This window comes from Genypterus blacodes, unplaced genomic scaffold (assembly GCF_046128005.1).
Source record: "Genypterus blacodes isolate CSIRO-AG114 ecotype Tasmania unplaced genomic scaffold, CSIRO-AGI_Gbla_v1 ptg000052l_1, whole genome shotgun sequence".
Taxonomy (NCBI): domain Eukaryota; kingdom Metazoa; phylum Chordata; class Actinopteri; order Ophidiiformes; family Ophidiidae; genus Genypterus; species Genypterus blacodes.
Window position 1 is genome coordinate 1,362,501 of NW_027466864.1, and position 26,103 is coordinate 1,388,603.

Sequence of the window (26,103 nt, forward strand, 5' to 3'; positions counted from 1 at the left end):
GTGAGTTGCTCTCACGTGCCCCAATCAGGAAACATTTTTCTTTTTTTCCCAAGCTTGTCTAAGAAGCTCATAAAAGAACAGGACTTCCTGCAGTCATTTAACGACACAGCACGCATTGTCATCAACTGAGTCAAATAAACACGCCCTAACATGCCATCTGAAGAAACTGCGTCTATTATATATTCACCTCTTTTTTATTTACCTGAGACATTAAAAAAACACAAAAAAACCCTCAAAACCTCAATGATGAAATACAGGTAAAGCAACAAATTTCCTGTGCACGTTTTAAACGGGGAATTTCCTGAGTGAAGACAAAGTGGTCATAATTTAAAACACCTACTTCTCCTCATTCACAGCCTATAGATTGGACCCTTTTATCTGTTCTGTGATGCCCTCAACTGGTTACTATCGGTACTTCCATCTCTGGCAACCGCAACACCGTCACGCCAATAAGTAATTTTTATTTCAACCAAAACAAAGACTTTACCAAAAACACAATGGCTGCAAGAAGAAATACTTTAACAAGAGCATGAAATTAGCACAGAACATATGAGTCACAAATTAATTACTGGGGATTTAATCGGCTGAAGGATATTTCCCTATAAACTCACAAAGGTCAACATGTTGACTTTGTTTTCTGATAATAATCGTGTCTGCTTTTCATTTTGCTGAAGCTTACTGTAATTGCTTGAAATGTTGTGTTATTCTGTTTGAAGATAAACTAGTCCATTAAAATTGGGTAAAGGGTGAGGTAGTATATTAAGGGTGAGCATGTGCATGATGAAGACTTTGAGCCAAATAGCTTAACCACAGCATTAGAGACTTATATGCCTCACACCTAAATTGTGTTTACACCACTTTGTATTATTAATAGTTGCTATGATACCTACGTCCTCTCTCTCTCCACTTCTTTGTCACAACGTCAGAGAATTGTATGATTTAGGACACCATATAAAACCTTCTGGGACACTCTCTCTCTCTCTCTCTCTCTCCCCCCCTCTCTCTCCCTCTCTCTCTCTCTGGTTGCCGTTATTGTTGCCGAGCACAGGCCACGGTGCTTGGCTTCTCCAGCTGAGACGAGGGCACCCACTGGGCTTTTCCCATGATGAGAACCGCTCAGCTCAGCCCAGTCAGCAGGCAGTGGATAAGGGCCCCGAGCTGCTCCCACCTCCTTTCTCTCTCTCACCCCTTCCCCGAGGCCCCCCGATCTCCCCCCACCCCTTCAGTTCCCTCAAGTCATGATCCGGACCGTAAATTAGTACCGGGAGAAAAATAGGTTCTGTAAGATGAAACTGGGTTTGTGTGTGTATCAGCACACGACTCAGGGGAGACAAGAGAGAAGAAGCAGGCAGTAAATCCATTGGAGTCCACTGATAGCGCCTGTTTGCACAGCCACTGCCGCTTCCTTTGATCAAATGGCTGGGGGAGCGGGGGGTCGTGTGGCGCTGCCGAAGGTCAGCTATATATTACACTCCTAAAAGTGATTACTGAAATTCTTAAGTGAAACCATTCTGCTGCCAGGGTGTGCTCTAATCCCCTGCAGCGTTGTCTGGGCGAGGGCTGGGGCCTCTCTGTGGATCTGCGCGCCCGGCACTCTTTCCCTTCCCCACTTGTGTTTTCTATCATCAGAGCAGGCCTGAAAGAGCCCCTACATGGAAACATGGCCTATCCAGTTGCAATATCAACTGCTGGGGCTTGGCGGGGAGAGAGAGGGAAAGAGGGGGGGGAGAGAGAGAGAGAGGGGGGGCAAGAGAGAGCGAGAGCGAGAGAGAGAGAAGGTAGTGTCAGGAAACAGAAATATGCACACACTTCAAAGGCAGGAGCAGCAAATTAAGGGTTAGGCATCGGACACGACAGTAAGTGGCCTTTACATCAGAAACAGGGTAAACAATGTCTGGATTGTGTTTCGCTTCTTTGCTCTGTGTTGTTGCGCTGAGACCCCCCGGCTCTCCATCTGCAAACTAGCTGTGCTGTAGGTTGGAGGACTAAAACAGCTCTATGAAATATTTTCTTTGATTGAGCAAATCATTTTCATCAATTGAGCCCCGGTGAAACTGCGTATGGGTGCCACCGGCGTGCTGCTGTGGAAAATGAATGGAAAACCTGACACGTTCTTGGAAAATAATTGGGGATTAGTGTATGTTAATAAAGTCCTCTGTTAAAATTCCACAATTTATGACTGGAAGCTAATCCCTGCCACAATTTTTACACTGTATCGAATCAATTACAATCACATATAAAACACAAGTGCGGCTTTTAAACACGATACAAACATCTTTCAGGAGTGTGTGCATGTGTGTGTGTGTGTGTAAATGTGCGTATGTGAATACGTGGCTCCTACCGCAACAGCATCACACTTGAGATCCAGCCAGCCAACATGATCTAAACAAGAATTATGTGAAGTCATGCTCTATGAAACTTTATACACATTTGCTGATCATTACCTAAGATTGCTTTGTGTTAACTTTGGCAGCCCGGCTCTTGGCTCTCGGATTGAAAAGGGGGATGATGTATTTCCTCTTATTTATTATTTGCACTGGGCTACTGAGAGGGAAAGGAAAAAAGAGTGTGAGGGGCATGCCTGCAACCGGTGCGCGGATGCCAGGAATAACAGAGTGAAGCTCGCTCCTCGGCCTCATTAGTGTGTAGAAAACAGTTCCCAGGAGACACAACAGAGCGTAAATACATTTAAAACTCTTCACACTGCAGGATGCTACATGCCAGCTTCTACCTTTTTCTCCTTTTTCCCTAAAAATGAGAATGTAAACTGCATCGAGTGCGGCAAGTGCGCAGGCTTCAAAAGAGTTGCAACCCCATGTTGCACGTCTCATAAATCCTAGGGAGGGAATTCAAAGAGAAATTTATCGAGCATGGCATTCACACATGTTGACAGTAAAGAGGGCCAAATGCACACCGGGTCTTGGGAATTTGTAAGAGCACATGGCCCCTTTTTTGCTTTGAAACACCCTTAGTGACCTCTTGTACGCTTATGCAATGTTTTTGCCCTTTCCAGTATAAAAAAGGAAAGATATATGAAGCCAAAGAGCCTTGCAGTGTCCTATAAATTAAAATGTCAGACATTGCGTGAGATTTATTCCTCCATATTTCTGTCCACACTTCCTACACTATCGTGCTTTGAAGCAGGTGCACTGCAGCCGCGAATAAGACATTCTGCTGTGAAATCATCATTTCCAATATTGGCTTAAAATATTAACACAAATTTTCCTGAAATGTGTTTTGGTTTTGTATTGCCTGTTCTTCAGTTGTTTGTACAGTTAGCGAGGTGTTTATGGTCTTTGGATGTTGCCAGTTCCACTTGAGAAAAGGCTGCAGTGCACCTATGGGACTCAACATACAGGACCACACTTTTGGCTCCGTCGCCTATTGACACAGCTGCTATCATGCTGAAATGATACCAGGGGTACTCAACATATCTGCACACACCTACACACACATGCAGACACACACAACATATTTATCTTTCCCTTGTAAATGTCATTAAGCGCTGCTCAGACACAGCTTGATATTGACTTTGGTGGAATGAGGGCACTCTTGCACTTTGTTGTTGCCTGACTTATGACGGTTCGTTCAGAGGCTGCCTCACAGGATGCTACAAAATGAAAAATTTACTGACTGAAAAGTATGCTTCCTCGCTGTCAGCTCCTGCTACAATTACCAAAGTGGCTGTTCCAGGGTCATTTAAATCTCCTCCTGACACCTTTAAGCTGTACAAAGCGGTGCCAGTGAATAGAATGGGATTTTTTAAATCAGGTTCTCTTTTTATTATCACAGCTCTACTTTTCTTGCTTTTTTTTTTTTTTTTTTTTTTTTAACGATGTGCAGAGTCGTCTGGTTACTGTACAGCTCCTCGGCAGAGCTGCGCGCAAGTCCTGAGTGATGAAGAAAAGCTGAGAATGGAGAGTGAGAAAGTAAATAAAAAATCTGTATGATAATAAATTGCATCACTGGTAATTGTATCCAGCGCCGGCCTGCTGTACACTGCACTGTGCAGGACCCCCTTTATACGCGGGGGCCCTGGGAGATCTGCTGATAACATGGGGATTGATGTAGGCCATTAAAGGAGCGTGTGTGCCGAGCTGGAGGGGTGCGTTACATTTGGCCTCCCCGGCTGCACTGTATATCAGCATGTTGTCACCTGGGCTGATGTCACAGCAGGTCCTTTGGCTAAGAAAACACACGTTCTGCCTTGCTTTGGGTGACCGCCGCACATTCACTCACTCACTACCCACTAATGTGCTGCTCGTGCCGAGGGGTGCGTTGTTTTGGGTTCACGGCCTCCGCAAATGTAATCCATAACCAATAAAGCATTGTGCGTGCGTAGCTATAGAGACATTTCAACAAAACAAACGACGCGGTATTGCAAGTGGAGGGGAAAAAGTAATAATGTGAAACAATGACCGCCTCAGGACCAAATATTCCCAGAAAATCGTGTTTTTACTGACTTGATATGGAGTTTATGAAGTCGCACGACAACATCAAAAACATAGAACCTGACAGATTCTTCCTGAAGACAAGCAGGCCATTGTGGAGGACTCATAACTTCACATTTTATAGATTTACTTTAACTATCTTGCCATGGTGGAACTTTTTTCCAGAATAATTAACTCTCCCATTGGAACACTTGCTCATTTCATACACAACACACTAAGGACCTTGGAACAATCCGACAACCACTTTCAGTGAAGGCAACTCGCCCCCTGCTCCTTGTTAACACGGTCACTCCTGTCATTCGCACGATCTCTCTCTCTCTCTCTCTCTCTCCCTTGTTTTCTCTCCCTCCTCTCTGGAACATTCTGTTATTCTACCATATAAAGCAACACCTGAGTTGTCATTACAGGATCAATGGAACCACAGAAAATGTTCCATATAATCAAGGACCTTACTTCAACACACTGACAGGGAGCCACTCATGTATCCATCATGTCTCTCATAAAGGCTATTCTTGCATTTGTTATATATTTGTTTTGTCTTTTAAGAAGTAGAAGTTAGCAATAGTTTCAATGACATCACCAGGACGATATAAGCAACTTACAAAGCAACATAAGCATAATTATTTGATTCACATTTCATAGCATGCAAGGAGCCTTTCCTTTCTGTAATATTTAGATAATTAGATAATTATCTTATAGGTTTTCTAATAGACATTTCTCTTTCTAATAGTTTGTTTGAAAACCATTTTAGCATGTAACTGGCAGATACAAGAAGACCTTATACCACCTACAAACACTAAATTGTCTTTGAATAGTGAAATTGACTGGATATAGAAACCGATCCAGATAAACATTCAATCTAATAAAAACATTCTTCAGGGTTGAACTTCGACTAAACAGATATTTACTTATGAACTTTTATCACATAAACAGGACTCACCACTTTGTAGTTTCTGTATAAGTTTATGTGGATAATATTATATATATTGTCTAATAAGTCATTGAAGATGAGATGTTACTCAATCATATACTTTATTGATACAGCAAGTCATATAGAAAATGGTAACTGAATGTTGAGGTTAGAGTGTATTTACAAAATGTAAGGGATGAAGTCATTTAAACCATACAAAGAACCTGCAAATCATAATGACCAATTTAAAAAAATCAACATAGCTCTTTTAAAAAGTAAAGTAGATGAAGTGAAGTTATGTGGCGTGTTCATTTAAGAAGGCTCTTATTCTCTGGAGAAGCTCCTTCTTGACGCTGTCTGGCACCAAGGCTGCAAGAGAGAAACACATGCATCACCATGACGATGAACGATTCTGCAGAAATTGTCTTAACCTCAAAAATGACATTGCTGCCTCTGTGATGGGTACAAATCTAGAGAGATAGACAACAACACCTGCATATTAAGTCAATTGTAGTTGCACAGAAAAGATTTGGATGCGAGCGCAGGTTCAGATATTGAAGATAAATCAGTGAGGTCATAGATTACCTCGCCCCTTAGGTGTGATCTCCACCACCAGGTCTTCCACAGTGACGTGCTCCAAACCCTTTTCCTTGATGACATCTGCAAATGGATTCAGATGACAGATTAAACACTTGTCAGGGGGAAGACACCTCACCTGCCAACACACACGACTCACACCTCTTATCTCGCCAACTTGCACCTTACATCCATGGAGATCTTCCCCGTCAAACTGAGACACCTCTGCATTGCATTTTATGGCGCTCCTGTCATGTCTCTAGCTCCCCACCCTCTACCACCACAGATCACATTAAAGAGACGCTAATGAATGCTAAGGAATCTATATTTGGAAAATCTGTAAACCTGCAGAGGTGACAACAAGTTGCCCTGATCAAGTTAAGAAATTTAGATTCAAGTTATTAGTTATACAGTACAAGAAGATGTGTTTAAGAGGTTAAAATGTCTAATGTGAGGAAGGTCTACATCAGATCTCAGTGAGCAGAAGCTTTTTAAAGTGTGTTTGAAGTTTTACCTTTACAGTGAGCCTTCATCTGGTCTTTCCAGCCACACTCAGTGAGTTTGCCTCTCAGCAACTCCTTCAACCTATTTAGCAATAACATGTCAAGTCACACGCCAATATTGATTCTTGTGTTTACGCTTTATCAACTCTAGTTCTGTGTGATCAACCGTTCATTTTTACTGCAAAATACACAAGGACAATGAACATAACTGATGGATAAAAGCAACCACGGTGCGAAGCAGCTGGGCTCTTCGTTTTTTAGACGCATTACGTCAATATTTGTGATAAATAAACAATGGCGGTATCGCTTGTGTCATTCCAGATCGTTACCTCTCCCGCTCTCCCATCTCTGTCAGCTTCTGGTTTACCGTCCCCCTCATCCTGGAATCTTTGCTCATGTTTCGTTATCTTCATGGAGACAAACACAACAGCAGATTACGCCAATGTGTTTATTGCGTGCGAAGATGGGAGATTCCGTTATCAACATTTACTTAAAAAGTCCAAATAAGGAACACGAATCAACACTGCTGCTACAAATCGAGTTAAGTGAACTAGGTAAATGGTTAACTAGCGCTGAAAAAGATGGTACACTGAAAGACTAATTGTAATTTTTAACCATAAAATAATTTCACGGATGTTGATATTTACCATCGGACTCGTCCACTCCATCCCGTATCGCAGTCCGGTCAGGAACACAGTGTCGCCAAATGGTTCCGACGCCTTTGCTGCGCGTAATACTGTGTTGCGCCACACGGTGACAGTGTTTGTTAAATAATGCGTCCCCCTTTTTTTGACAAGCAACTTTTTATTTAATATGGCTTTTAATATGACATCTTAAAACCTGCACGGTGGGAAAAAAAACAACGATTACAAAATGTATATTTGTAACAGTTGTCACACTTGTTTGTTGATACAGAGTGAGAAGGCAACAATAAAATTGGTTATTGCTATCAATTTTGACCAATTTTCTAGCTGAAGTCAAATCTTTTCTTGATTTGTTTCTATTTAGTTGGAAGATACCCAGTGTAAACATTTCCCTCACTTTTTCCTAATTCTCTAATCAAGTACAAAAATGTTAAGATTTCGGTCTTCATCAATAAAAGACTAATTCAGTCCAACGAATCCAAGCCAGATCCAAAGGTGCAAATCCATGGCTGACTCTGACTTCTTTGCCCATGTCCAGGGCTCTATATGGATCAATGCGTCACAAATCCCATCAGCATTAGGTTTTGATTTTATGGTATATACAGTATTTTATACTACTCCTACAACCCAGGCTTCTAAAGGGCTTTAACATGTATCCATTTCTATATTGATAAAGCACAATAAGGAGTCATCCACTGTGTAACATGGACAGGAATCCATTTAGTTTGATCATCTTATTAGAGGGACATACTGTATGCACTGCAGATCAAACTTTAACCCAATCGGAGACAGACAAATACATATTTCATCCATGCTCCCAACTCGGCTACCAATCCTCTGAATACTGCAGATATCAGCACACAAAGGCAACACCTTGCTTGCATCATTTATTTATAAAGAGACGCAACTATGAACACAATGTAGCTGTTTGATCATTTACATTAATGAGGCAGCTGTCACATAAATCACTGTTGTGTCCAGGATCACAGGGACGGCAGGGAGGCATGTACAGTATATATGCTCTTGTTACCAGACACAAGGACTTTATTGTCCCCGAGGGGGTATAGCCGCAGAATATGCTCATCCCCTGCCTGCCTACACAGCATTCAGCATACACCAACCAACAGATTAGAGTGTGTGCAATCAATGTACGTGATGCCTCCATTGTTGAGGTCTGAGAGAACGGGCCATCATATGTATGTGCGGCATGAATTTAGATAAGGTTTAGCAGGGAATTACTGATTGTGTTTGGATGGCATTGTGATTTACCATTTTTGTCACACGTCGCTGGAATTGTCTGCCTCTTCACATTTATCTGTGAGCTTGTGTGCTCTCTGCATTGTCACCGGCTTCAGAAGAAGAGATGCAGAAATACATCAACCAACAGCGTCGCATGAATGATTATGAGGTTGATTGATAAAGCTGCTGTCCTTTTCATATGAACTGTGTTGTCATGTTTTGCCTTTTTGCTCTCCCCAAAGGGCAAAACATCCAACGGCAATCAATCATCTCACTTCCATCATCATCTGCAAGTAATATCTCTCTTTTACTAAGCATCTTCTCTGCCTTTGAGCACTTTGCTTGTCAAACCCTGCTGAGGCTCCAGCAACCAGAATCCTCTCTGCTGGCCGAATACAATGGATCACGCACGGCTTAAGCTTGAAGGAGACTGTAAAATCTGCAGTTCCACGCAGGATATTAGAAAAAAAGGTCAGGACAAATAAGCGCTTACAATGGAAGTCAAGCCACAATCAGTCAGTCATCAGTCAATGTCAAAATCTCTAAAACATTTAAGTTTCAGGTCACAGTGGAGAAATAAAGTCAGCAGAGTGGAATTGCGTCGAATGGAAAGTTCTGGTATTATTGTCCAACCTTCTCAATTTTCAGGGCACAAATCCAAAAAGTCTTGTCATGCACAATTAATCAATCGGAACTTTATTAAATCTGAATCCAGTTTCTGAACACACCCAGACCCAGAGTCCTGTGACTTGTCGTTGTATTACTCCAAAGACCCTGTGACGCAGCAGCACTGTTCTGCTTGGCTGCAAGGTTTAATTTATTACTTTGCCATCTTCTGCTAGTTTGCACGAAATTTCATCAAAGTATCTGGGGTCACATTAAGCCCAAACTGACAGAGATTGTCACCACAGCTGCAACTTCGGGTAGAGGACGGACTTTAAATCTCACATTTTCAATGCTGTGCACGTTGGAACACCATTTTTTTGCCTTTTAGAGAGACTGACAAGATGAAACCCTCTTGAATGTAAAGCATGAGGCTGACTCAGTTTACATTGAATGCCAATATAGAAAAATTGCACTTTCCAACTGACCAAGAATTATAAACCGTCTGTCCGAGAGTGGAATATAGTAGGTTTCCCTCTCAGGTGTAAGTGAAATATGTCTTCTCCTCCATCATTTCATGACAGACTGACCGATTCCATACCTGTTCCAGACAGCATAATGGCCACATATGAGCATATCGCACATACAGGTAAGCCTGTGGAGCTTCATGCTCGAGCTCTGCAACTGACAACTGAAGCGCAGAGAGAGTGATGAGAAGTCAGAGAGGATTTTCTCGCTCAGCCACAACTGGAGGAGTTTATACCAGTGTTAAGATTAGCGGACAGGCTCCAGCAGATGTACCTTTAGGCTGAAAAAGGAGGGACTCGGTGCAGAGAGGTGGATAAAGAATTTCCCTCCCACTCAGACCTTTGAGACGCTGCTTATCTCCCTTCTCTCCCCTTCTACAATTGACATAGCCCCAGCTTATTACCACAGTTATCTTGCTGAAGCAGCCTGAGGGCAGTCAAACGGCCAGGGGAAGACGTGCTGGACTCATGGTCAGCAGGGACGATCCACAGGAACGATCCACAGGGACTCCTCTAAGAGCTTTTTCACAACTGGCGAAGCAAAGACCACATGACGTGTCACAACGGTCGGTCTTTCACATGAGCACCGCATTAATTTCGTTCACTTTGTTCCATGTTAAGTGTCAAATATTTTCTCTGCTTGCTCTTGGAGGAACACAGCAAAAACAGTAAGAGGCTGTGAGGAGAGAATGGATCGTCTGCTGAATAACAAGCAGTAGGAGGAAGAACTCAAGCTCTCACACATTGCAAAGTACTGATACAGCAATGCTACAATACAAGTTACTCAATCAACTCAACCAATTTACATACCCATAATAAAGGTACTCATTATACACAAGTGTGGAATTGTGCTTCACCAAGCCTAAACAAGTCTAGTTAAACTTATGGATCATTACACTTGAAGTACAGTATGTGCTCACTTTGAACCATTTCGCTGACTTCGAAAAGCTGAGTCCGAAGTGCTGCATGCAATCATCTGTACAAAAAAAGCGAGATTGAAGAGATTTTTATGTCAAGGTAAGAATAACAAAAAGCGAATCCAGGCATTTCTTTTTAACAGCCTTGATAAGTGTAATGGTGTCCTCACAGGTCTTCCCCAAACATCTATCAATCAGCTGCAGCTCGTTCAGAATGCTGCTATTTCATATCGCTCCCGTACTGAGATCACTTCACTTGCTCTCAGTATGCCAACAGATAGAGTTTTAAATACTATTACTCGATTACGAACACTAAACGGTTTAGGGACCAAATACATATCTGATTTACTGGAACATGCCTCACTTGTTTTTTGTTTCCGAAAGACCAAATATAGTGGATATCAAATAACAAATGTTTTCTATTATTGCCATTATTGGTATTTGGACTATTTTACATCATTTTGGTTCAATATTGGACATTGCTTTGTATGCAAGCATCAAGGACTTGACCTCGATGTGAGCAGCGACTGGTAGCCAGTGGAGGGATATGTTGGTCTGTGAGTAACTATAACTATTTTCATTGAGATTGGATTTTGCCAACATCAATTCTATCCCAATGTTAAGAGAAAAATGTGTAAATAAAAAAAGAAGAAGAGATTTTACAGTGACACATTTTCCTCTATCTGCAATTTTGGAGAGCTTGAATGGAAACAATGAAATGTCTGTTATAAAACTAGAAGTCACTAAAATTGAACATGAAAAGTATTTCATTCAAACCTTTGGGGGATCTTTTGTTTGCAGGATCAGAACTGCAGTATGAAACATTTCATGTAATGTCTAAAATGCATGACGGAAGGTTTTACCTGAAAGCAGCCCTGCTTTATGAATTCATTTCCTGTTGGATTAATCTTCAAATAAGTGCACAGTAACTAGGTACATCTGTCAAATACATTTATTCCAGTAACAATCACATTTCCAAATAGCTATAGCAGAGTAAAAACAGAAAACTCACACAAAATACTGAGGAGAGAAGAAGGAGGAGCCATCAGAGGAGACTCAGCAGGTGGAGAATGAAGCAGAGAATGAATAAGCAGTGGCACCAATGCAAAGCTTTAAAAGAAATGTTGTGAACTTCTATTAGATTTTGACCTTTTAGCTTCTTTACATATGGAAAGGCAAGTATTAGTGAGTAAACAGCTCTGTTTTGAGATGGGAGAGAAGGTGGGTAAACCCCTGACCACTGCTTCTAGGTTCTTTCCAAAAATGTCTGACAAAAGGTGGTCATGCTTGATTAAAATTCCATTCCTTAGTTTTTTGTGTCAGTTTTAATTTCCCATGATAACACAGGCTTTATGGTGACTAGACATTCTTTTTCTAATACTAGAAATTACTGATATTCTTTATACACCAGGCTGAAATGGCAGAGGTGGTGGTATTGTTGGACACTGAGAAAGTATTTAACAGAATCAAATGTCGTTATCTCATCTATGTCCTCAAGAAATTCGGTCTTGGGGCTAAATTTATATCCTGGATTTAATTACTGCACCCCTACAGCTTTGGTCCTTACAAATAACACGTAATCTATTCCCTTTATATACGTATATAGGAGCCAAGGTTGCCCTTCATCTCTTCATTTTTGCTGTTGCCATGGAGCCTTTGGCCCTATGGTTCCGCCAAGAAGAGAAGTTTAAAGGCATTGTGAGAGTAGGGTCAGACATACAAGCAAAATCTTTATATTTCCGTGATTTGCTCTTGTAAATCCTATATATATTGAGCTATTCCCCAAGCAAGACAAATGGTTTCAGATACTTACTTTTGCCAAATTATGATCATTTTAATAGAACATTTCGGCCCAATGCTTGATAAACGCCAATATGGTCTCACTGCTCCTCTCTCCTATTATCATTGATTGGTCGTGTCAACTTGATTAAAACGTCAATACATTTCTTTCAGCAATATTTCCTCGGAAGGATGTTTTGACAAAGTGGGATGGGCTCTTTAGTTCTTCTCTTTGGCAGGGTGTCATGGAGACTAACCATCTCATGGTATTTCATGTTGTGTGTATTCATGTTTGTGATTTTGTAACGTAAAGAGATTTTTTTGCTTCACAATGTCTTTGGAGTCATGGGAATCAGTCTTAAACAAAGAGTCTGGATCTAAGTTTCAGTTGGTCTGTCTTATCTCTTGAACTATTGGATATGTAATATTAGGAGAATCCTCCTCTGGTAAAAGGAAAGGCAGAGAAACAGCCTGAATGGGTGAAGACTGAGCTTGCTGCTTCAACATACTCACTACATTCTCTTATATGTTCCCCACTCCACCTGTCCCATGTCAAATGTCAAATCCTATCTCCAGCTATACAGGTTAAGTCTGTGTGGGAAGGGAGCCTTACTTGATGAATGACAGGACATTGTCTCTTTAATTCAATATGTGCAAGACAGACATAACTTACAACATAAAATTGTATTTAGAGTCCACTACATCAATTGCAAATTAGCTTAACGTTACCCTGATATGAATAGTAGATTATATAGGTGTAGACAATGTCCTGCTAATCCTTTACATATATCTGTTTTGATCATGCCAACACTGCTGTCCTGTGGGCTGTCGGTAATCCTTTAATTTGGAATTCCTAGAGTTACTGGAATGTCAAAGAAAGGACAAGTTATTACTTATTCAACATTATTTTGTCACCTCATTGTTCTGGAATGCAAACAAGCCACAGGGGAAGAATTGGCTGAAAGATCTGCCAAGTTATGTGAAGTTTGAAAAGATCTAATTTATTGTGTATGACAGACCTCTGAAAAAACATGCTGCCTTTTGAAAATGATATCAATTCATTTTCTTTTCATTCGTGAGAAATGCAAACATGCCTCTCTGCCACTGTGGAAGAATTGGCTGACAGACATTGTGTGAAGTTTGAAAAGATCCAATTCAGTCAGTGAAATGAATGGTTCAATTATAAACTGCAAAATTGTTCATTTAACTGCACATCATTGCTGAAGAAACATTACAATTTGAATAACAAGTAATACTGATGAAGTCCTGTATTCTTCAGGGTTAAACACAGTAAAACATACAACAATGTACTACAGTCAAATACAGTGACATTAAAATAAAGTTTGAGCATTAACAACACAGAAGGAAACCGTTTTCTAGGTTGGTAGGGTAGTGAAATCTCCCAGCATGCCTTGCACCGACAGCATTTCAAAGGTTCTAATGTTTGTCCTGCACATTTCATGCTCCTATTACTATGACCGAGTTCTCCAGTGTTTATGTATGTTTCTCCTCTGTTTTATAGTTACTTTCAACACAGATGTGGACGGAGATCGACATCAACGTATCTGGAGTGTGTATGTAGCCCGAGGCCATGTCCTGAAATGGGAAATCGGGCGTCTTTACCACATTGGCTGTTTTATGGCTTTGCCTTCCAGCTGACAGCCCTCCTCTGCTTTAGAAGACAATTAAGCGCCTGATGTGCTAATAACAGATATATGGCAATTCACACTTCCGACCAATTCTTACACTTCATCCAAAACAAGACCCAACAGGAAATGTTAGGGGGAGGGAACCACCTGCATTCGCCCAAATAATAACCAGCACACAAATTACCGTTTTCATCTCAATGGGATGACAACTTCATGATGATATCCAGGGCTAATCAGGACTTTTGTGTTCTACCGAGCCTCACAGCACCTCTCAGACCTCTAGGCAACAATTAGCCCGACTCTTCATATATTGAGATAAAGTTTATCATGCAAAGACTAACATAGATCATCTTTGTACAGATACAGTTAGTTCTCATTGTTAGTTCAGCCTCTATAGAGGATCAGACAGTATTCCCAATGATTTTGTGTCACAAGATTTCATCTGAGGCTCGAGCAGAGAGACATGTGTATGGAAACCATGTTGCCATGGTTGGATATGCTATAAAACCTTCATACTGTATACAGCCCTCAATTAATCTACCCACATTCTTGCAGAACAAAGTGAGATTGCACCTGAACATTGGCTTTACTTTACTTAATGTTCCATTTTATTCTGAGCCTGCAGCAGCTCCTTTCAACTAGTTATGGTCCATATACTTAAGTTGTGAAACCACCAGACATATCGGCCATCCCACTGAAATAAACAGTGTGTTATGATCCTACTGCCCCCGCTGAGTCTGAGTGACTCAGGAATGCTGAGAGGAGCAGATTGTTTGACCATGATTCTTCTATTCAAGTCCTTTTGGGAGCGACACTTTACACACAATGAGATCTTTAACTAATGGAGCTTTTTAATCTCTCTAACAACAACAATTGTTCTAATTCAATGCCAGAACAGTTTCTCAAAAATTACAAAATTATCAAGGTGGACCATTTCCTGACTGGCTTTCCCATATTGTGTCGCCCACCTTTAATACAAAGAATACAGAAGCTTCCATGAACCCAGCACTGAATTCACTGGCAGAATTCACTGGGAACATCCATCAAGATTTTTTGGGGACCTGCGGGGAAGCCAACAACAAATAAATACCCTTCAGCCACAAACACAACAACAAATATATAGCTGGTCATTGTTTTCTTCTTCTCCGCACCATGTGTGCACACCTGTGACTTTCTCAGCAAATAGAGTGGTGAGGTAGTTTCTACACTAAAAGGGATCATCACTCATGCTTTGACAGTCTGGTGCCCAAGGATAATCTGTGTGTGCATGTGCACGCATGTGTGTATGTGTGTATAGCACAGGCCTCTGCAGCCACTAACCAGACTGAATAGCTTCATCTTTTTATAATGTGCTGACAAAGCATTTCAAATAATCATAGCCATTGTTGCTCCACTCCACTTCAAATGCTACATTTCCACATCCAGGCACAAATGACCGAATACTGATCATTTGCTCACATGTGGCACATCTGATATCCGTTCTTGACATGTTAAGGAAAGCACAGCCAGAATGAATGAGAGCATATAAATACGCTGTTGTCCTTGAGGAACAACATCCTGGATATGGAAGACGGATGGTTTGAAAGAGGCGATATAAGTCAATACAGACAAACCATCTTTGAACAGAGGAGGAAGTCTACAACACCACTTACACACCAAGTACTACTATATATGACCAAGTCCAGTGGCCTGAGAATCAGCTTTCCCTGGATACCATGACCTGGATGACTGAGAACCTTTACATCAATAACACCTCCTTTGAACACCATGCAATCATGGTTACCACTCCTGTAAAACCTCCATATAATCGCCCACCAGGCCAACCTGAATGGATGACCTGGTGGATGACCTGGACATGTTACTGTCAGCCATTCTTGAAGATGCCCGCCCCACTTATAGTCATGGGAGATATGAACATCCAATGAGAAAAATTACACAGACTTTCTCTCCATGCTCTCATCATTTGACCTAAAAGCGGTCTGCACCCCACCCACACACACACACACAGCGGGTAAAACACTGGAGCTAGTCTTGATAGGGAACTGGTCCACAGCATTTGTCAGACCTCTACTATATTCATCAGGAGAAACCTCAGGTCCCTCACACCAGCTGAGGTCTCGGCTACCACACCCCTTTCATAAAAAGTTCACCTCGCTTCACCTCAATGAGGCTACAGACACAGCCAACTTTATCCCCTCTGCTCTAGGCCTTCTGGTAACATTCCGTCGTGCCCATGATTCACTGACGCCATCAGAGAGCAATAAGCAACACTCAGAGCAGCTGAGAGGAAGTAGCATAAATCCAGAGATCCAATTGATCTCTGAATCAATCCCTCTTCATATTTCACCTGAGGGATAAACACTGGTTAGACCACATACTACCAGGACAAAGTCAGTAGCACTACCACCTCCACCCTCCACTACGCTCACCGCAGTTATCTAAGCCCCCATGTGTGTGAAGCATGCAAATGTAATGCTGTTGCCACACACACGCAGGTCTCTTCTTCTTTGGTGTTGGCTGAGACTGTTTGAAATGATTTCAGTACAACTGGAATATATCTCAAGACATTCCAGAAGTTATTTTTGTTGTTTGTTGTTTCTGTATTTATTCACGACAGACGTTTTTTAACGTCATAATATTTTGCTCTCTGTTTGATGTTGAGTGATGGCCCTTAACACCACCTTCACCTTAGCTTGACTGTGTTATTTGGAATTGTAAAGGCTGCAAGTCATTGAGTGTGACAGCTAGACATCCTGTGAGCACGATGACACAGAGTGACTGAGTGCAGCGTTCTTTGTTATTTCATGGAAGAACTGAAAAAAAATGAAAATGAAATGCAGGAAGGTGAGGTTTTGATTCATTGAAAAAATCTACATTTTGTGCCACAGACATAATTTCATGTATAAAATCCTCTGTTGCAATTTGCGCCCCGTACGCTGGCCCTCATTTCCTGAGTTGGTTGGAATGGGTCCATTAATGTTCCCCTCAAGTTATTTCCCTCTGTGTCTGACTTGAATTGCAAAGATACGTTTATTTCCCCTTGACGACTGAGGCTCAGCAAAACCCAGAATTATATGTGTTAGGCCTTTCTCCATGCCACAGAATTGCTATTGTGTGCCACAGCTGCTTTTTCGGTTCTTAATGATGTAGCAGAGGCTGCTGTTGCTGTACACACACACGATAGCAGACTGATGACTTGCTTTCCTGTTTGTCCACATTGGGGGGAAAGGGCACTGTGTGTGCACTGTGGCTCCCTGACTTCATTAACTAGAAGTGTATTCCGCTTGATAAATGGTTCACTTGGTTAGAAACATTTGTCAACTCTCATACAAAATATCATAACACACACACAGTCATGGATCCGTGGAAACACATGGGTAATACCACACACACACACACACACACACACACACACACACACACACACACACACACACACACACACAAGTAGCAAATGGCAACAAACAGACACCCCCAAAAAGAGTAAAGGTGCAGTGCTTTGTCCAGGTGTTTTTGTAATGATAGCACCATTGTGCAGACAGATTCAGCTATCAGTGTGTCAGTGATGAAGTGGATGAGCTGTGTTTGCTTCTAAATAGATAAGCTGTCACATCTCATTCATCATCACACTGATGAGCTTGGTTGTTTAATGATTGGTTGTGTGAATAAAAAAAAAAAGGGACCAATTACATTGCCTTTTTGTCTTTGCAACGAGTTCCCCTAAGCTCAGCAAACCAGAATGTCTTATTGCATTCATGAAAAACATAATGATGTTTTGCAGCTCATTAAGTAAAATGTGCCATTCTGACTGGTGTTAATTGTTATTTACTGGAAATGAATAATGTATATAATGCATACTGTGGTGAGCTTTGCCCTGAGACAAAGAAACTCAAGATATATCTGTTAAGCAGTTTTCTCTGTATTCCATACACTGCACAACTCCAGACATCACTAGTGAAATCATTCATTTAAACCACACCAACAAGCTGTCTCAAAATGGTCCCAATGTTGCCTGCCAGCGTCTCTGGAGTTTGAGAACGACCCCCTTCTTACGCATGGGGCAGTACAGTCGTACTCAATTTGATCCTGGCGGGTGAAATTATGAACCACCTGCAGACAGCTACTCAGCCTCTGAAAAGAGTCTCGCTGCCCCAATCGATGTCCAGTTCAGATGGAACTCCAAACACTTAACATGAGGGCAGCAGGCGTACACTGGCTAGACTCCTTCACCACCGGTTAGACCACAGGACTAGGGACAGATGACGCTCCTAGTCACTGTCTGGTGCGGATGGTGATTTTGGTGACCCGGTTGTTGTTGAACCACTCCACCAGGCCATCAAAGAGTGTGGCGGTCTGTCTGTTCACATGCCATTCTGCTGTTCGTATCCAAGAAATTGCTCCCAGTTCCTGCCCGCATCAAGTAAATGTCCTTGATGCTCGCCTACAAAGCAGCATCCAATATGGCACACTCTTTTGAACTCCCTCATTCAGGTTTATGCTCCACCGTACTCACTCTGCTGTGCCAACACCACTGCACTGCCACCACAACCAAGCTCCCTAGTCAGACACTTCTCCTTTGTGGTCTGTAGGTGGACTGAGTTGCCAAACATCATTCGATCCGCTGAATTCCTCTCCGTCTGTAAATGTATTCATGCATGGTGCAAGGTTTTGAGGAAAGAAAGATGAGAGCCAGAGCATGAGAGTGAAAGAAAACACGTATTTTCACACCTCAACGCTCTTGGCCTGTTGCTGCATGGAGTGGGCATGACTGACAGTTCGTTGGCTTGGAAATGTATAGACACAGCCTACTAATTTAAAATTTGGAATGAGGGTTTCAAACGTTATCAGATAATCTGAAGGGCACTTTGTTTGAAACATTTTCATTCTGTCCATTTTCAGTCAAAGGCCGTCTGTTTGGTGAGTTGTGTATGTATGCAATGGATGCATCTCATTTTTAAATCATAACTTAGAGTTTGTGGCAATTTGATAGATCCTGGATCAAACTATGGAGAGCATGCTGTCCTGATTGAGCAATGACCAACTGGTTCAAGTCCAGCATTGCCATTGGCTGCACATGAAAGATACAAAGCCTGTGTGCAGAAGATGTGTTTGTGTAAATGTGCATTGCAATTAGATATGCACTCGCAAGAGAATTAATTTAGAATGGCTGTGTTTCTGTGAAATTCTCCCATTTTTGTCAGGCAGCAAGCAGAGATAATCTTTTTTTAAAATGATCTCAGATGGGAGTCTGGATTGCTCAGACATTGACCGATGATCTATGAGAGGAGACAGGGAATGAAAGTGGATACCAAAAAGCTTTGTTGGGCAGACAGAAGTGTCATATTAATATGCTGAATTAAAAGTCTAATATGTTTTGTGACCTGAATGTATTATTTCAGTATGATGTTTTCAAAAAGCATCAGTGAATCATCATCCCGTCTACCCAAAGGCTACTATTTGCTTTCCAAACTGCACTCACTGCGGTGGTGTGAAATATTTGGCTATTGCATATGCTTTCCAATTACGTCTCTAATTATATGACAACACAAACAGCCAAATTGCTTGTGCATTTTTATGAAAGCTGCTGGAAAATTAGGAGTATAACTGTTATTACAATCACAGACACACCATCAGAGACATTCATAGCTATAAGGAGGCTGGCAGCTGCATGACATCACATTCTTTTTTTGGGGGGGGAGAGGAAGGGGGGAGGGGGGGGGGGGGGAGACAACAGCATTTAAGAATGTTATCAAGAAAAGATAGCTTGAGACATTTCCAGTTTGCTCCTATTTGTCTGGCTCAGGTTACGTTCTGCATCATTGAGTTTTGGAATTGGGTTTGGGATTACGTGTCCATAAAAAAACGATGTCCAAACTGTATTGGGTGCTGCTGGCTCACAGGTTTACTGATTGCATTGTCCCCCAATACTGACTGACGAAGTTAGGTTGTATAGACAGTAAACACAACAGCTTACCGTTTATTTGCCTACATTTAATTAGACAAGTAAAGAGGGTGAACCCATTTCATATTAGTCCAACCCTGACAGGACCAGTTTGAACAAGACTTTGTTGTGGTTTAGTCTAATTATGCTGGTATGAGGTAACACACCCACCATGGGTTAGACATGTGTCAGCCCATGTGTTTACAAGTAGACTGACCTACTTTGTTCATATGTCTGATTAAAATGGTTTCACATCTATTCATTGTGTCAGCATTACACATCAGGGGGTGACATGCCACCAAAATGGAAACTAGTTTTTCAATGTATGAAAAGCATGTCAGCCTTTGTGATGGGCACATTGAGTCTCTCCCTCCTGGTCTCAGAGCCATAGTTTGGTACACCCCTTCCTGAAATGCTCTGACAAACAAGTACATTCACTTCACTTCCTGCTCTGATCCTTTGTCCCTCCCAGTGGTTCTCCATAAACAGGCTGAATTATTTTAAAAAGATGAAACTGCCCTTCACTTCATTCTATCATGTTGCCACAGTAACCACTGAGTGAGTGGACAGCATTGCTGTGTGTGGGGTGCGCTGCCGGATGTCGTACAGTACAACACACCGAATGCTCACTGAAAGGGGTCAGATTGGAGCTATCTTTATTCAGTATTCCTGAGAAGGTTAATGCACTACCTTAATTCTACCCCACAGCCCCCCGCCCACCCACCCGAGCTCCTGTTTACCCAGCAAGCTTTGTGTCTTCATTTAGTGACCCATTAAGCCATGAGATTTTATGATGGGATTTTAATGTCACAAACAAAAGTAGTGAATGGCTCATTTCACTTGTGTCCACAGCTCAGATGTTAATATTTTGTCCTGACAATGAATTATTGTATGGTTTGATGTTTATAAGAATCTACCATTATCTCATAGCTTATTTTATCTACTGTCTATATAAGGACATTTCAGAAACTCATTCTTTGCACTTGGTTTTCTGTCTGCTCAACATACGCTATCCAGTATATTGCTACACTTTCATTTAGAATCTAAAGTTTTGATACAATTTAGATCTCATTTGATTTTCTAATTCTTCTGGACAACTTGTATTGCTGTTCTCAATAAATTGCCCTCACATTGTCTTAATATTGTCAAGTGTTCATTACGTTTGAGTCGTAGTCATGGAGTGAAAAATAGGAAGTTTGACATGGGAATGTTTTATTCCATAGTTAAACATGAGATTGTGAGTGAAAGAATGATTGTTGCGATTACAATAATGAAAAAAACCTCTGTCATGTTAGATTGAATAGAAGCCGAAAGGCAGCAGAGAAAATGAATTCTACGATTAATATTCACCTTGTAAGAAAGGTCGATCTCCCAGGAGTCTGGGGGCACAAAGTAGACTAGCACACATTAATGATAGCAATGAATTTTCTATATCTGAAAAAAGCATGACTTCTGTTCTTCTAATAGCTTCAAGCCTCTTTTCTCAGAACCACCAACTGATTTGTAGACTTTGGGGAAAATGGTGTTGTCAGAAGCAAAGCCTTTTGATTTAGTGAATATTTTTTAAATGTTGACTTCAACAGTACTGGACTGGTTTGAAACAAAAAATATGAATATACATTTTCTTACTGTATTGGAATGAAAAGGAAGCTATGTATGAATATTAAGATGTATTTGTGATCTTGGCGTCCTGGTTTGAAAGCTTCCATTAGTCTACATGTTTCCTGTATCTGTGCCTGTCTTGTCTGCATGTCGGCAAGTAAGGCTTAATGTAGAAAGTTGGAGTAACAGAAAGCCCTAAAGTCATTGCCGCACTCTCATACATTAAATTCAATCTACTTGCTATTGGAAGTCTACATTTTGCTGCATTATAATACACCAACCCCATTCTAGAGACCACAAAAACCTTAAGTTCTTAATGTATGGGGCCAGGTGACCGTTTATCTGCATGCATGGGAAAAAATGTCATGAAAATGTCATCTTACTGGAAAGGAGACCTTTAGTTTTGTAATTCAAGTTTTGTAAATTGAGGCTTAAAAGGATGTGTAAGAGTGAAATCTCATCCACCTTGTGGCAGCTTGTATTTTACCAGGAATCCATTCAGAAAAATGCTCAATTACACTTATGAGTCACAATCTGAAAGAGAAGGTCAGGAATAAAATCATAATAAACGGGATGGAGGAATGGAGGCTGAGTAGAACATTTTAATTTCAATCTCATAAAATGAGCAGTAATTCCTTTTTCCGATTTTATGACTGGACATAATCAATTTAGTTTGTTTGAATTTTTGAGTCTCTGTATGGGGAACACTAATGAAGAGCCACAAAGAGGGACTCTTTGTTTTACCGTGTTTAATAAATGTCAAGAATTGCTGTGCTCAACAAGTGCATGTTAATAATGCATGAACTGCTTGTTAGCCTTAAATAATTAACATGGCCTCCGTAAGTCCACTTTGTGCAGCAGTGGAGTTTAGGCTGTATCAGCATATTCAGATGTTAAACCAAAATGAATCAGTGATTATTGTCTGTTTTTTTGAATGAGAGTTTCCAGGATATTCGCTCATCCAGTTTTGTGGGATGGCGACCTAGTGAATTGCTTCACCAACTGAAGGATGTTAAGTTTTTTAAGGGTTTTTTCACGAGTAAGGGTAGGATGGAGCATGAGTTTGATATGTAGATTGGGGCAACATCTAGAGTGATGCTTCACCACTGCTGAGCCTGAAGCATTTGGTTCGGAGGATGCTTTCTGGCTGCCTTCCTGACAGGTATTCCAGACATGCACAACAGAAAAAAAGACCTCAGGCAGACATGGGAAAGGTGGATTTTTTAATATATCATCTGGCCTGAAGACCTTTATTGTTCACCCCGACGATGAACAATGTTGCTGGGGAAAGAATCATCCTGGCAAGCATCTCCAGCTGCCTCAAGTCAAATGGGGAAAAAATGAAATAGTGTTTATCTCATCAGTGGACAATAAAACTGTGGGATACATTCTTGCCTGGAAAAACATGGGGGAAAAACGTTTCATATTCTACGGTTAAATGAAGAAGAAAATCACAGAGAAGGAGCATTTAGATACGATGCAACATAAAGCTGAAATAAACCCCCAGAAGGTTTGAGACTTACTCCAACTACTTAAATGCGGACTAAAAACGTGTTCTACTGCAAACTTTGCACTTTGATAAACTACACTTTGAGAGTTTTAATAGGTGATTTTGATGTAATGAGCACAAACAACCTCAGCTGCTCTGGTCTGGGCATTTGCACAGCACCTGTAACATTTGTTCAGGAGCTTTATTTGCCTCGGCTATTGGGTTGCATCAGGTGGCAGAGATGATGAAACATCCATTAAACCAAAGATGGATTAAACGGCTTGATAACATTGTGTGTGGTGTGTGTGTGGACATGTATGTGCATGCATACATTTGCATGTTCTCATTCAGGCATTTGCCTCTGCAGTCCCACTTCAGTGACACTTGTACCTCCAAGTGACCATCTGCTCTTTGTTTATTCAGACGGAACCCCAGCTGTTGTAAAAGGCTGTAAATTGGGTAAACTGTTAAAAAGAGCAGTTTGTGTTGATATCTAAGCCCATCTGTGTTTGTGATGAGAGGGATGCATATGAAAACCGCCGTCTGAGCTCCTACAAGTGAAAGCATGGAAGCAATCCAAGGCACCCACAGGGAGGCCAATATTGGATTGTGTATACCAATGTGTGTATGTGTGCATGTGCTGAGCAATCCCACTTGATGCTGCACAAAAATAATTTCACATCCCCATTATGATGAAATGAATCCCTCTAAGCCTGCCTCAAGGGGGGGTGATTGGCTGCATGGACCTCAACATCTTATATTGATCCTTGCATCGTGTAAATTAATCTGACACACTGTCAACACAGCTGCAGCAGATCAATTCACCATTCTATCTCAATGTGAAGGGATAGGTACAAAAATATAGAATACAGCCATTCTCTTTGTTGACCGTGTCATCTAATGCTAATTTGGAAGTGTATCGATAGTGACAGTGCAATCATAAAATCTTTATGGAACATCATAGGTATTATGGAGCTGATTTGCTGATGAATGAAGAGGTGTTTGTATAATGACACGCGTAAATGATAAACCCCAATGCAACGATCTCTTCCCTCCCACTCCACTTGTTTCCTCTGATGTTAAATTCTCTTTTTGGTAAAAGCAACACAGCTTTGGAAGATTGAAAAACTCATCGTTTGTTATTCTAAACTTGTTTCACATTCATTACTGTCACAGTTAAACTCCAGCAGTGGAATTGAATGAAATTTAATAGCTTAACGCTGGGGGGGGGAACAGAGGCAAAGTCTTCAAAACATTTCAGTATAGCATTCCACAAGGATTTGCAATCCTCCATCTGCCCCCTTCCTTCCGGCAGCTCTGTGTGATTCAAATGTCTTTGCACATCCCACATCTTATCAGAGGCGACTTAAAATATAGAATTAATTTCCATGTGGTTATTATGCCAGAAAGCAGTGACCCGTGACATGACTTGACCCCATTCCCATGATTAGATTGTATCCTGATCACCTTTTAGACCCTGTTTACACTTGGTCATTGCACACCTCTTCCAAATCAGGATTATGTCCACATAGATTTGTAACGTGGGTGTGGTTTTGTTGCCATATGTGGCTTGGACACACTGATGTGTAAAATCTGGCTAACGTGTCTCAATCCACCTTTGTAAGTGGTTCCAGTGAACGGATTGGATCTGTTTTGAACTCTTACATAGTTCAAAAACTTGTGTGTTCAAACTGAAAAAGCAATATTTTTAAAGCTGCCTATTAGAATTTGATAGTCCTCGTCGATGTCACATAGTTGGGGATGTAACAGGGCCGTTTTCCCTGTGAGGAAGACACGGCTCACAACAGCCAGCTGCTCTTCACCACTTGAACAGATCCACATCCATTTGCCTCTCTTGTAACTCATTTCGCCCTGCTGTTGATAAGCTGCTCTTCTGATTCTCATCTGCTGCTCTCATTCTGCATTCACAGCTTTATCTAGCCTTGATCTCTTAAAAAATACATAGCCTTTGTTGTAGACTAAATGTCAACAGCCTCCCTGTCGGTGATGCTTTATTGAACTTGTGCGTGTGCGTGTGTGTGTGCCTTTCACGATGCGTCTCTGACAAACAATCTATTCTTGACACATTGCAATCACATATTATACCATGTCATATTTCCATACCAGAGTGGAATTTGTATAGAAGTCAAGATGTACTTTGCATTCAAAATGAGACCTCAGTTCATGTGCGTGTGTGTGTGTGTGTGTGTGTCGACTCCAAATGCCCTGATCCTCAGTGGCTACACACACACAACCGCTGCAGTTTAAGACATCTAAATCCAATAAAAAACTATTTTGCTTCCAGGTGCTGCCTCAAATTCCACTGTTCATCTTTTCATAACATTATGTGTAATTTCCTCACTTAATGAGCCTCTGTGCTGCTACAATACTCTAGCTATTAAAACTTTCCCAGCAAACAACAAAGCTCCCATGAACAACATACTGGAAAGGGCGGGCCTTCAGCTATGGTTGTAGGATATTGTCCCTGAATGAATAAGAGAGAGGTCCAAGTCTACCCATCATTACAGCTCCTTCTTTTCATGACCCTGTAGAAAGCTGTCAGAGAAGCTATAGGTCACATTTCTGTTATCACCGTTACCTTAAACCGTGACAGCTAAGGATGTGCTGCAAGGCTGATCAAAGCATCACCTGCTCCCCCTCTAAAGCATGGCCAGACCATTAACATTTCATTCTGTAATGCAGTACTGTGATAAGCCCGCTTCTTCACAGGCTGGGATGAAAGAGTCTGACAGCTCATTTGCAGCAAAAATGGCAAATGCCTGTTAATGTGTATGCATTAGTGAAAGCGTGAGAGCAACAGGTGACCTATGTGTAGCTGTCTGTCCAAGCTACCTATCATTTGAAATGTAAATGTCAAATATCTGCTAAAAACATACAGTGAATATGTTTCATAATAGCAAATGACAGTGCTGTGAGAGGCTTTTGAGGTGTTATACTTATGAGTTTCCCAACGGAAGGAAGGTGCTATTATATTGACATTTCAACCGCTATTACATCGACATTTCAATCTTTATGACATTTATTTCTAAACATTGGGGACGTGCACACTTGACCGATGTCTGCTGTCGTTACGGCAGCTGGTCAGGATCTATATTTTCTGTCACAGCCAGCAAGTCATCCAGCACACTGGGGCTCAGGTTTATCGGACATTTATCCTGCCACACAATCCAGTTGGGCTTAAACTGAAGCTGAGCAGGCAGTTATATTACATTCAACTCCCCCAGTCTCAGGATCCCCTGATGAACCTCACTA

General features: G+C 41.3%; 1 protein-coding gene across 2 annotated transcripts; it reads right to left on the reverse strand.

Moving 5' to 3' along the window:
* Positions 1–5,473: 5,473 nt before the first annotated feature.
* Positions 5,474–7,171, reverse strand: eny2 (ENY2 transcription and export complex 2 subunit). 2 transcript variants are annotated; one of them, XM_076150420.1, is made up of 5 exons: positions 7,088–7,171; positions 6,770–6,847; positions 6,452–6,522; positions 5,947–6,021; positions 5,474–5,730 (listed from the first exon to the last, which is right to left on the reverse strand). In XM_076150420.1, the coding sequence occupies exons 2-5, from the start codon at positions 6,835–6,837 to the stop codon at positions 5,657–5,659; spliced, it is 288 nt and encodes a 95-aa protein (XP_076006535.1). In that variant the 5' UTR covers positions 6,838–6,847; positions 7,088–7,171; the 3' UTR covers positions 5,474–5,656. The 2 variants fall into 2 exon arrangements, with proteins under 2 accessions (XP_076006535.1, XP_076006534.1); XM_076150419.1 differs by lacking the exon at positions 7,088–7,171 and having other exon boundaries at positions 6,770–7,081.
* Between the last annotated feature and the right edge of the window lie 18,932 nt (positions 7,172–26,103).